General features: G+C 39.9%; 1 protein-coding gene across 1 annotated transcript in view; it reads left to right on the top strand.

Moving 5' to 3' along the window:
- The window catches only part of LOC111673241 (F-BAR and double SH3 domains protein 2-like), a 32,811-nt gene that overhangs the window by 10,961 nt on the left and 9,690 nt on the right, over positions 1-12,160 (top strand). The window contains exons 4-10 of the mRNA XM_023430948.2: positions 225-301; positions 1,171-1,315; positions 3,436-3,569; positions 5,786-5,840; positions 5,924-6,052; positions 6,141-6,263; positions 8,644-8,739. Of these exons, the coding sequence (XP_023286716.1) occupies positions 225-301; positions 1,171-1,315; positions 3,436-3,569; positions 5,786-5,840; positions 5,924-6,052; positions 6,141-6,263; positions 8,644-8,739 (759 nt within the window). The remainder of the gene's footprint in view (positions 1-224; positions 302-1,170; positions 1,316-3,435; positions 3,570-5,785; positions 5,841-5,923; positions 6,053-6,140; positions 6,264-8,643; positions 8,740-12,160) is intronic.

Consider the following 12,160-nt stretch of genomic DNA (forward strand, 5'->3'; position numbering starts at 1 on the left):
GGGGTCTTGACTTTACTGCTCCTATGTTTGGATGAAAGAATAAAGTGTCTCCTTATGCTTCTGTCTTCATGCTCCGGCCGCCTGGTGGTTTATAGGGACAAGGTCAGGGGGGGGTCACAGTCTTTCGAGCACGTCCTATGTGAAGATGAGACGCAGGAAATGTGTGTCGGTGTCAAAGGTTGAAAGGTCATCCTCGCTTTTGTCTCTTTGCTCTGCTCTTCCAGGCCCTCCAGAAGCTGGCAAACCAGTATCTAAAGAGGGAATGGCCGGACACCCCGACAGAAGAACAAGAAGACCACAGGTAAAGTCCTCTTCACCAAAGGGGACGATTGTTCGAACTCTTTCCTTGTTGTTTTCTTTGAATTTAACATTTTCAGTGTCAAATCAAACGTTCATTGTATTTAGAGTTGGAACGATCAGTTAATTCATTGTTTAAATGATGACGGTGTCAGGTTCTCACATGTGAAACTTTGCTGCCTTTTTCTTGTTTTTACGTTGTAGTAAACTGAATATTTTTGGGTTTTGAGATGTGTATTTTTCACTGTTTTCTTATAGTAGACCGAACAATTCATCAAGAAAATAACCAGCAACCATTAGTCACATTTCTTTTTTCTTCTCAGATTTGTGATCTTGATTTTCTCCCTCAATTATTAAGAACAACTTTTTTCCGTCATGAAAAAAATATTTCAGGACGCTGACACAGTGTTCGTTGTTGTTCCTAAAAAGCTTTTTCTTTCTCCACCTTTTACTCCACTGTATATTTTAGTGGAGTTGAGGGACACAAAATACATTTTTTTTTTTTAATTACATAATCATTTTTGCAAAAAAATATGATAATTTGCTGGTTGCAGCTTCTTAAATGTGTTTCCGAATGAATCAAGACAATGATTCGTCACATGGAGTAATGCACGTGTCGTTTGTTGACGGAGCTTAGGGAGAAAATCAGAAGTGTTTGTTTTGACTCATTGGAAGAATCAAAACAAACACTTGACTCACTCAAAACAACTCTAATGTCAACACTGCAGAATCGATATCACATAAATCTGATTTCTTACAGGCCTGTGATCTTGTTTTGATTTAATCGTGCAGCCGAAGCGTGTGTGAGAAAATAATCTCAGACCTGTTTGTGTGAAAGAACCCGTGTGTATTTGTGTTTCCTGATTTCTTTAGGAACATGTATTGTGTATGGAGGGCCTATTTGGAGGGCACAGTCCAGGTCACCCAGTCCAGAATCAGCACCTGCGACAACTACAAAGTCCAGGTTGCCGATCCGGCCAAGACGGCCCGACTGCAGAAGGAGCAGCAGCTGAGGAAGGTAATGCAGGTCAATCTTACATCGCTGCTCAGGTTTCAGTCACCTGTGTCCTTCTTTTCTTTTTTTATAATACACACAACCATGTGCACGGCTCCACTGATGTCATCCAGTCTTTTTCTTTTTTTTTTCCAGCATGAGCAATAGGGAAGTCGGTCTGAATCTGATGGAAGGTCTGACAAAATGGGTTTTGAAACATAACACTGACATTATTTTGGACCAGAGCTGCGTATATCATAACATTTCAGATTCGTTCAGGTGTTTGGTTTCATTTTATGTGGATGAATTAAACTGTTTAAAGCTTTACCCAGAATCGTATAAATGTCAGGATGATCTTTTTACAGTGTTTAAAAGTTTTTGGTCCGAACGCCCCGCGTACATTTAGCCACTTTATGCGTCTCGGGCAGATTGAATAGCTATCCAGTGTCATAAAAAGCGAAGCATCCAAGAAGAATTCCAGACAGATTGAAATCCGATTGTGAGACACGTTCTAGCCAGATGTTAAAAAGATGTGTACGTAATCTTAGCGTCTCCCGAACATCACTAAGTCATTAAGCAGTCTGTGGAAGAAGCCCCTGGAGGTGACAATGAAAAGAGACGTTGTTTTTTTTGTTTGTTCCAGTCTGTGTGTAGCAACAGGAAGAGAGAGGCGCCACTGATTTTTCTCATATAACAAGATGCAGTAGCATTTATCTGATCCGCTTATAATTCAATGACCTGGGTTAAAAATGAGCAAAACCCTCGCTCATATTTCATTCATGAGAGTCGTCTGCGTATTTGTGGAAGTTATAAATAGTTGTTAGAAAGCTACATAAACTGTTATTGTTGTAACTAAGCTGTTAAAGTGCACCAGAGCTGCACAAGTTATTCCTCCTCTGTCAGTTACCAAACAACTTCATTTGCATCACTAAAACCCTCTGGACTGGATCCTGATTGTCTTGTAGTCCTGGAAAACAAAGACAGATTTGCAACCAGATTTGTGAAAACAGACGCATTCTATGTGCTGTATAAACGCCTGGATTTATTGCTAATTGATTTAAGATTAATATTTAATCATACATCTCAATTGCTATCAAAGTTGTTTCAACACATACACAGCACAATTTGTTTTTCATGTTTGTGTTTAGTGAGAAATCTGAGCGAGAGAAGGGAGAGTGACAGTCTCAGTCTGTTAAACTTCAGTGTTTCAGTGCAGCTTTATTTTCTGTTGTCAGATAACTGAACTAGAGTTGGCATTTCTCGACTTCAGTTTCATGTCATTTATCTTGTCACATATATTCTAATACAGTTGTATCTGCTGAGGTAATATCTGCTAATATACCAGCTTGACTGATTCCTCGGTAAGCCTCTAAACTACTCAAATATAAAATAGTGAGTTAACAGTGACTACCTGTTAATAATCAGTCATTCCCCGGCACTGATAAAACACAGGTTAATGACAACACTCTGGGTGAGGCTATCATGGTTTTTATAAAAAGAGAGATACTGTGTGTGTTTGTACAAGCAGAGCAAAACTATATATGTGTATCTGTTGATATTAGACCTGTGACTGAGCTCCACTGAAAGCCATAATGACTGAGTTATTATTGTTAGTAGTAGCGGACATATTTACATGTTCTCTGTCCTCCTTTCAGTGTCACTTCAGACTCGTTTACAGCAGGAGCTCAGTGTAAACGACCAGCGTATTACTGATAAGCTTTGTGATAAGCAATCTGCCCGTGGAGGGCAGAAGTCACAGCAGCTGCTCTCGTCATAAATGATCAGCAATTTACTGCACGGTGGCGTCTGGAGGTTTAAGCGTGTTTCCCTGATCGTAAGGTCCGAGGCCGCCGTGACTCAGTGCTGAAACGTAACCAGCGCTGCTCTCTGGTTTCTGCTGGCCACGTTCCACCGCCTGCAGCCCACAATGCTGCTCTTGTTCACCCTCACCCTTCAGGAGATGCTATCGTTGCTCCTGTATAGCGCATGCCACGCCGACATTACTCGCGCCACACGTTCTGTAGATATTATTAAGAGGTGTTTGCATATTTTTCAGGAGTTGCATTTCGGGGGAAAAGTTATTTGCATACATGTAAATTTTTCTCTTTTTTTTTTGTCGTGTGTCTCCAACTTCTTGTCCTCAGTGTATCGAACAGCTGACAGTGGTCCAAGCTGAGCTGCAGGAGTCGGTGAAGGAGCTGACGAAGAGCAGGAAGAAATACCAGGAGGCTGAGACGATGGCACAGGCTGTCAGGGAGAAGGCAGAGCTGGACGCCAAGTACGATCCAAATTATTATTATGGGGGTGTTATTCACAGCTCTACAAGCTAACGTTTCAAGTGTAAACATCAGATGATTTTCCAGAGCACAAAGTAAAGTCTAATAAAAGCTGCTAAAATCTGTGACATTTTTACTTGAAAATTGACTTAAATGATTAATCTGTTATTAAAACAATTCTTGATTTAATTTTCTGTTCAAATCAGTTCAAATCAACTAATGGTTGCAGCTCAAATACCAATCAGTTGACGTTGAACCTTGTTTAATCTCTGGACTAATATTGGCCTGTAAAACTGTCACAGGAAGCGCCTCGGAGCAAATACATTACGCAAACAACTAGAGCTGAAAATCAGCTGATAAACATGAAAGGCGAAACATTTGATGGTTCTAGCAACTCAAGTCTGAGGATTTGTTGCTTTTGCTTGGCGTTAATTATAATAAACAATATAAATTTTAGGTTTTGGGCGGTTGGTCGGACAAAACGGCCAATTTGAAAATTTATTTATTTATTTATTTATTTATTTATTTTTCAAATTACATCTACTCCTTCTCCCTCATTGGAAAATCAAGAATCTATAAATATCCAAATGATTTGCTTTTCAAACTGTTGGATACATGATTTCTCCTAGTTCACTGAAACAAGTCGTCTCTCAGTGTTTGTGCGCCGGAGGCTTCATGTTTCCACATCACGCTTGTGTAAGTTGCCTGTTGTACCATGGTTGGTTTCCAAATTAGTTGTCATGTCACAAATCATGCTCGTACTTCCCCTCCTCAGCAGATGAACGTGAAAACGCTGTTGTAGCTTCAGTGTCTGCGCAAACATGACTCTGCAGTGATGTTTCAAACACACAAGGGAAGTAACAATAAGCGAAACTTACTCTCAAGTTCAGGGTGATAATTGATTGTGAAAATAGTCGTCAAACAACTAACGTTCAGACTGTTGTTGCTGGTCTTGAGGGAGCGTTCTCCTCTCCCCCTCATTCTCAACACTTTGTCCTGGCACAACATGAACAGCTGGCACTTTGACTCACCACATTGCAGACATTTTTCTGCCCGTCAGGAAAGTTTATTATAGAGCCCAGACACAGCTCTGTGAAGTTTTGCTATTGGAAAGGATTAGTAGCTGGATTGGCATTTATTCTAATACTACAAATACTACTTTATGTGTAAACACACACACACACACACACACACACATACACGGGTATTAACTTCCAGGTGTGTTTGCTTTAACCTTCCAAATGTCTGCAGAATTAAACCGTTCCAGAGACTGCAGGTCACGAGGGTGCAAGACCGTAAAGTTGGATAATTTCATCTCAGTGTTGATGGGCTTTAAAAATGTTTTTTACACGAAATTACTTCACCCTCTTCTCTGTTGTGGCGCTTCCCATGTGTGTGTTGCAGCTCTCATGCTGATTAGCACGTTTACAAGCACTTAACCAGTAACGAGGTCACTCAGAGAAACCGGGTTACTTGGCTAATCAGAACATGTTTACATGGACTGTCATAACCTGGTTGCTGTAAATCTGTTTTAACTTTCCTGTATTTAACTGCAGTAGTGAAAGAGGATGCTGCTTTCAGTTTTCTGTTTTGTTTCTTTGTGTGTCTGTGAGATGAAGACCAGTCCAGTGAGAACAGTGTTTTTCCCTCAAAGCGAAAAAGTGTATGAATTTAACAAATAGTCAAATGTTCAGCAGTGGAAACTGACTTATGTAAGGTGTTTTCAGTCAGTTTGACTGGGACTTGTTTTAGAAGTGAGAAGGCATCGCTCGGTGTATTGATCCCCCCTTTCATCCAGCTGCCAGCACATGTGTACTTGTAACGGTAACCTGGTTATACGTGAAGATCATATTTCTCCAGGAGCAATCAGACAATCATAAGGATTTACACTAAATCTACATGTCGAAAAAACTGCGAAAACTGTTTTATTCTGCAGAAACGTGCGATTTTTAAGTTCACTTTTCTCTCTGTTGTCCCCATATTAAACCTAAATTAATTAATGTGGGTTAAATAACAGGAAAACTGACCCTGTCTACTGTTTTCAAGTCTTCTGCGAACAGTGAACCTTCTTGCTTTTCTCCCAACTTTCAAGAATTTGTCAAAAATTTGCTGATGTGTTTAAATTATGCAAAACTTCAACTGAAAAGAAATATTACAAATAAACAGTGTTGGCATGTTCACTCCTAGAGTTATAAAGTCGGTCTTTTCTTGTGTTCAGGTCCAAGCTAAGTCTCTTCCAGTCCAGATCCAGTCTTCAGCGGGCCAGTGTAAAGGTGTGAGATCTTTACATCCAATAATCTGCTCCACATTCTGGTTTCCACAGTCAGTCATCGGTGTGTGATCCTCTGTGTTTCAGCTGAAAGCCAAGAGGAGCGAGTGTAACTCCAAAGCCACGCACGCCAGAAACGACTACCTTCTCACACTAGCGGCCGCTAACGCTCACCAGCAGCGCTACTACGACACGGACCTCATGGACTGCATCAAGGTGAGGACTCGCTCTCGGAGTAGGAGAGGGTGGACGGTGGGATACGTACTGTAAAGCTGAAAAAATGTGTGTCTGTCGTGGTCTGCAGGTCTTAGACGGCAGAATCTACGAGCAGGTAAAAGATTACCTGGTGTCACTGTGTCAGACTGAGCTGGAGACCTACCAGGCTGTACACAACACCTTCAACCAGCTGTTGAACAGCTCAAATGGGGTAAGTCTTCAAACCCACTGGACTAACTGTACTTCACGTCTTCTCTCTCACCTGTGCTACTTGAACCAGACTAGACAAGTTTAATTTTAGCCTGTCGTCAAGTTATTCATGGAATTAACTAGAGCTGTAACGATTCGTCGATTCACTGATTGAAAATGACCCAACTATTTTGATAATTGAACAATTATTTTATTCATTTTCAGAGTGAGTATTTCCTGGTTGTCTCTGTTTTATTATGTCATTTTACAGATCAAAACATCAAAAATGAATTGATTAATCAAGAGAATGGTCTGCAGATTAATTGATAATGAAAATAATAGTTAGTTGCCGGCTTAGAGATAATGTTAATTAGCGAAAAGCTGCGAGCGACCTTTAATGTGACGATTTGGTTCAGCAGAAAATGTTAATAATAAGCAAATTTTCCTTTGGGATTAATAAAGTTCTGACTTTAGCAGATCCATGTATTTTACCCATCTGGTTGTTAAAACTCAGGGTTTCTCTTAATTGTCATTCACATACACAATGAAATATTCGCACTGTTGAGACCTGCTGTCGTAAAGTAGATTAGCTTTGCAGCTCTAGCAGGCTGAGGAGGACAAAACACAATCGAATACAGTAAAGGAAGGATCGGATCATTTGATCAGGTTTATTGTAGCCGATCCATTAAAATGCGCCCGGATCAGCGGCGGGTTCAGGACGTCTCTAATCCATCAGTATCACTCAGACTCTCTGTGAATGTTGGAGGAGCTGAACTCTGCCGCCTCGCCGACTGCTAATTAATTGAAATGGTTTGAGTTACTCGGGTGCTCCTCGGTTACAAGCTCTGGAGCCGCCGGCCTCCTTGAGTCTGTTTGTGTTCGGGTCATCCTGCCTCTTTCTCTGGAGCTGCGGCGGCATTTTGTTTCTGCACAGGCAGGAATATGAACAAATCATTAAGAGAGGGAAGCAGTGGGGTGGAAAGGGGTTTTCAACAGAGCTCACATTTCTTTCAGCCCATGTGCTTCCTGTATCAACACAAACCCCCTGGAACAGATCTCAAGTGTGCTCTGTGTAAAGTGACATTTTGATTAGCGCCCATGAATGTGATAATTTCTTTAATACCTTGTGTTTTGTGGTCAGTTTCAAAATCTATTTCCCATCACAGCAAATAGAAATCTAAATACTTTCTCCTCCTCTGGTTCCACTTGTCTAATGGGAACAAGATATCAGCTCCAATATGTTTCTCCAGAGGACTTTTGTTATTTAGTAAAATCCTTTGTTTTTGATTTTTGCGTCACTCTTTTTAATTCTGTAGCCTCAGGCTTTTCTTGTTTTTACTGGTCCACACTGCTGGACAGGGTGTGTTCATAGATATTTCAGTTTTGACTGAAGCAGACAAACAGAATGCAAAAAACTGACGGTCCTGATATCATGAGAAAAATATGATAAACTCACTATTACTCGCTGAATAACAGAATCTATGATGTTAAATTATATGATAGATTAAAGTGAAGATAAATGTGGATAAAGACACCAAATAAGGAACTGATAAGAGGTTATGCATTGTGAATATTCCACCTATGTTCCCCTTTTATCTTGAGAACCTTTGAACGCACTCTCACTACCTTATTTAACCGAGACTCTGTTTGATATCATGGGAAATAAATTATAAACTCTGCAGCTGAGGAGAAATCTTATAAGAATAATTTGAAATACTGCTGTTATTTATGCAGTATAAAATACTAGCGCATAGTGTGTAAGATTTTATACTGTTTATGTCACAAATCACACACAAGTATGTTATGCTAACTGTAAAGTAAAAACCCTATCAGAGTGTTTCTAAGTTAATGTAGGGATATGATAAGAATATGATACAGGGCTGAAAGCGAAATATACTGGGTTTGCTGCATTACCTGTTTGTTTTTTGTTTTCAGTACTTGCTCATAGTGTTTCACAGCTGCATACTGCCTTCATTTTACATGCAGTGCTGCTGAATAATGTCATGCATCTACTGATGCCGTCCTGAAACGTATTGGACAAAAACAAATTTCATGTTTAGGCGTTTTATCTGCACGCTGAAATAGATTTGGTTAAATGAGCTAGTAAATGTCAGCCGCTGGAGGCAAATATTTGTCTGAAGTGCTGAACTGAGGTTTTGCAGATAAAGATATATTAAACTGGGGGGCATCCGATACAAATCTTTGTTTAAATTGGCCCCACCTTTTCAGTCTTGTCTGCTTTGCACTAACTGCTGCTGGTCTACTGTGAAACTAGAAACACTGAGCAACTTTTCACAATAAAGGCAAAAAGTTTTTATTTTTATTTTGAACATAGCACATAGAGTTGTTCTTTCTCGACTTTAAACTTTTTCCTTCTTTTCCCTTGAAAAACACACATGTAGGTGCTGCAGGAGTTTCACCAGCAGCTGTTTGCACAGAAGAATCCCATGTTTCAACAAGCCCCGGACTTCTCATACCAGCCCATCGACTCGGATACGGTAAATCCTGATGTTTTATTGTTGCATTTATTTATTGCTCAATGAATAAAATGTCAGATGTGAACAGTGCAACACAAGAGAGAGGTTTTTTCTCTATCTTTCTCCCATTGTCCTTTGGTCCCCAGACTTCAGTTTAACATGGATGTAGATTCACAAGCGATCGATTATCTTTTGGTGATTATCACAGCTCAAAGTTGCTGATGCAGCAGATGGTGTGTTACATACAATTGTCCATGGTGTCTTGTGTTTTCTATGAGACACTAATGGCAACAAAGACAACACACTATCTCGACATCCACAGAAATCAAAACCTCTTCCATTTCTGACTGTCACATCTGGACCATCATTTGTTTTAAATTGTGGAAAAATTCATACTGTTGCTTCATCTGTCAGGGAGGACAACAGCTGTTTTCCACTTTGAACCGGTACCAAAAAATCCATAGAAAACTTTTTCATACCATTCCTGCAGTACAATCCACTTGTGCTCAGCTTTACGTGTCACGAGCTGTTGGCAGTCAGTTACTGTAGTTATCTAACACTTGGTTATTTATTTTAAAAGTCTTGCTTTTAGGTTGCCAAAAATAACCTACTGATACCACATCTCTGTAAACAGTGACGTGGCAAAGACATGACAGAGTAGAAAATCAATACAATGTCAATGTTTGGGAGCTTGTTTTGTCTTGGTTTAACACCAGTTTGAGATCAATAAGAGCTTATTGTAAGACCAGGGAATCAATTGGACATAAGACTGTGAGGAAGCTGCTGAATATAAAATTGCATTAACTGCATGAACATGATATTATGAATGATATTATAGATATGCAGGGGAGAACAGTAGTGGTCCTATGACAGATCCCTGCTGTACAGCTTTACGGATCCTTAAGATGTTAGAATTTACACCATCAACAAATACAGCTCGGGATCTTTCAGGGAGGAAGTTCCTCAACCAAGAAACAGCAAGCTGAATATTTCTGTCGAGAGCAGTTCAACAATGTGATTTTTTTTTTCCCCTCAATATGTTCAAGTTTAGAAAGGCTTGAAAAATGTTGGAACTACCCAGTGTGACCCATGAAAACAGGAATTTTTGAAAGAAAAGTTTGAAAAAAATCACATTATTTTGTGTAGAAGAAATGTTTTCAAAGTTTCCTCTGATATTTTTCTCCTCATGACTGCTCAAGTTTATCTTGCGACCTCTTTTGGAGGGCCCTGACCCTCAGTTTGGGAACCACCGATGTAAAACACTGCAATTAAAACAAACCGGAGGAGCTGGGTCAGTGGAACAATCTGTCCGACGTTTAACAAAGCTCAAGAGTTGACCGTTTAATTTGTTTAGACTAAATCAGTTCAAGTGGAACAAATAGTTCATGGGCATCCTGATGACTGAGCGGGATGTGGATTCACTGGATGCATTACCCTGAAGTTTGATTCAGACATTCATGTTCCACTCAGGATGAACTTTAGCTCAAAATTTTAATTTGGTCTCTTACTAGTTTTGCAGATATTTGGTCATGAAAATAATGTTTAATGCCAACACACTATAATGTTTAATACAAAAAGGCAGAGGGATAATATGAATGGATATTTAGCCAGAAACTCCACTTGTATTTATTTTTACATCATATGTATTGTTACTCACATAGATGTGGAGATCTTATAAAACACTAGGGCTGCACAATTAATCGAAATATATACTATATACTTCAGACGTAAGGAAACATGTTTGTTTGGTACAAGACACAACAAAAATCAAATCATTATCATTTAAAAAATGTTTTTTTGTGTGTGAAAATTAAATGAAAAAGCGACCATTCCAACTTAAATCGCAATATCTGCCAAAATGATCATTATGATTCTTTTTTGCGTATCCTGCAGCACTATATAACACTGTTCTAAAGCATTTATTACCATATGAACATGGTAAACATTATACCTGCTTGACATCAGCGTGTTGGTGTCGTACAGCCTCACAAAGCTGCGAGCTGCTATAAAAAATCATTATTGCACATCTCCTCAGTGCTGCTCTATTTTGGGCTTTTTGTTTATAGTTTGTTCTGGTTGCTTAAGACATAAGAATGTGAAAAATTAGACGAACCTGCCCAACAGATAATCCCTGCTTTTAATTTGTAGTGTAGTGTAGTACTTTCCTTTTCTTTCCAACGACTTTGTTTAATGTCAAATACGGATGGATGTAGTGATAATTAATGAGTGTTTTCCATTTGAATTGTTCTTGGAACATTCTACATGCAGTGCACACCTGTGTCATCTCTTCTCTGAGTCATAAGAGTCTTTCGTCTCTGTCCACACATCCTCATTTTTAAGTCTTTTCCACAAACCTCATGCACAACCGGACGTGAACTTTGACCGGTTTGCAAACACACAGTATTGGCCCTTTTTTTTATTTGAATTGTTATCTAGAAGAGTTGACGCTTCCAACGCCTCCTTCATTTCCATGAGGGAGGCCAGTCAACATCAGTGCCACGTCATCCAGCAAGGTGCTACAATGGCCAATTAAACGCACGCAAATTCACATGAACATGAATGACACAACTCCGCTGTTCACCTCCTTGATTGCTGCAACACAACTGATGAAATAACGTCACGGTAACAACTTTCCAGGGTTGTAAAATCTTTCCAAACAGTGCTATAAAGTAGAAACTGCTGTGGAGTGTTTTGGCGTCTGATAAGTTTCATGGAAATTCATGGATCTGTTACTTAAACTCGACTTACTGGCCTCCACTAATGTATCCCCCCCGTGTGTTTATTTTTCAATGCATCGTTGTTTTCAGCCTGAATCTCCTGCTTTGGGCGTATCAAAATCTGCTCTCCCTGCTGCCATGTTTAAATACTTGGGGCTATAAAAGTCAGGTTTTGTGTGTTAAATTTGCATCGTGCAACAGCTTGTGCACCGTGTCAAATCCCACCTGAGTCACAGGCGCTAATTCGAGTGCAATCTGTTCCGCACTGCACTTTTGCACACCTGTTCATGAAGCCTTTATTGTCTCCACGTGGACTCAAATCTATTTCAGACAGTTCTCCACCCGTACGGGTCATTTATTGCATATTTTGCTTTCTATAAAACAAACATTAAAATATCAGCATAAATGTCAACTTCAGTCCAAAGATATTTTATTATCGGCCTTTTAAGACGCCCCTGGTGACTATATCTGCCAGTGATTTACTGATGGCTGCTGCACATGGATGTAATGTAATGTCCATGTCACACATACGTCTTTCCAAGCCGCAGGTCCCTTTCTCCTCTGCACTGGCCCTCTGCTCCTCGGGACAACACTGGACAATTTGTTCAAACTGCAAACGCCGGCGTTGTTTTCATTGGAAGTCAAACAAGCAGCAGCCTGTTCCTAAAGAAAACATTAGTGGTGGAGAGCCTAGTCCCCCCCACCCCCCTCACCCTCCTCCTCCC

The sequence above is a fragment of the Seriola lalandi genome, unplaced genomic scaffold (genome assembly GCF_002814215.2).
Source record: "Seriola lalandi dorsalis isolate HSWRI2012SDOR001 ecotype SW California unplaced genomic scaffold, Sedor1 jcf7180002054914, whole genome shotgun sequence".
NCBI lineage: Eukaryota > Metazoa > Chordata > Actinopteri > Carangiformes > Carangidae > Seriola > Seriola lalandi.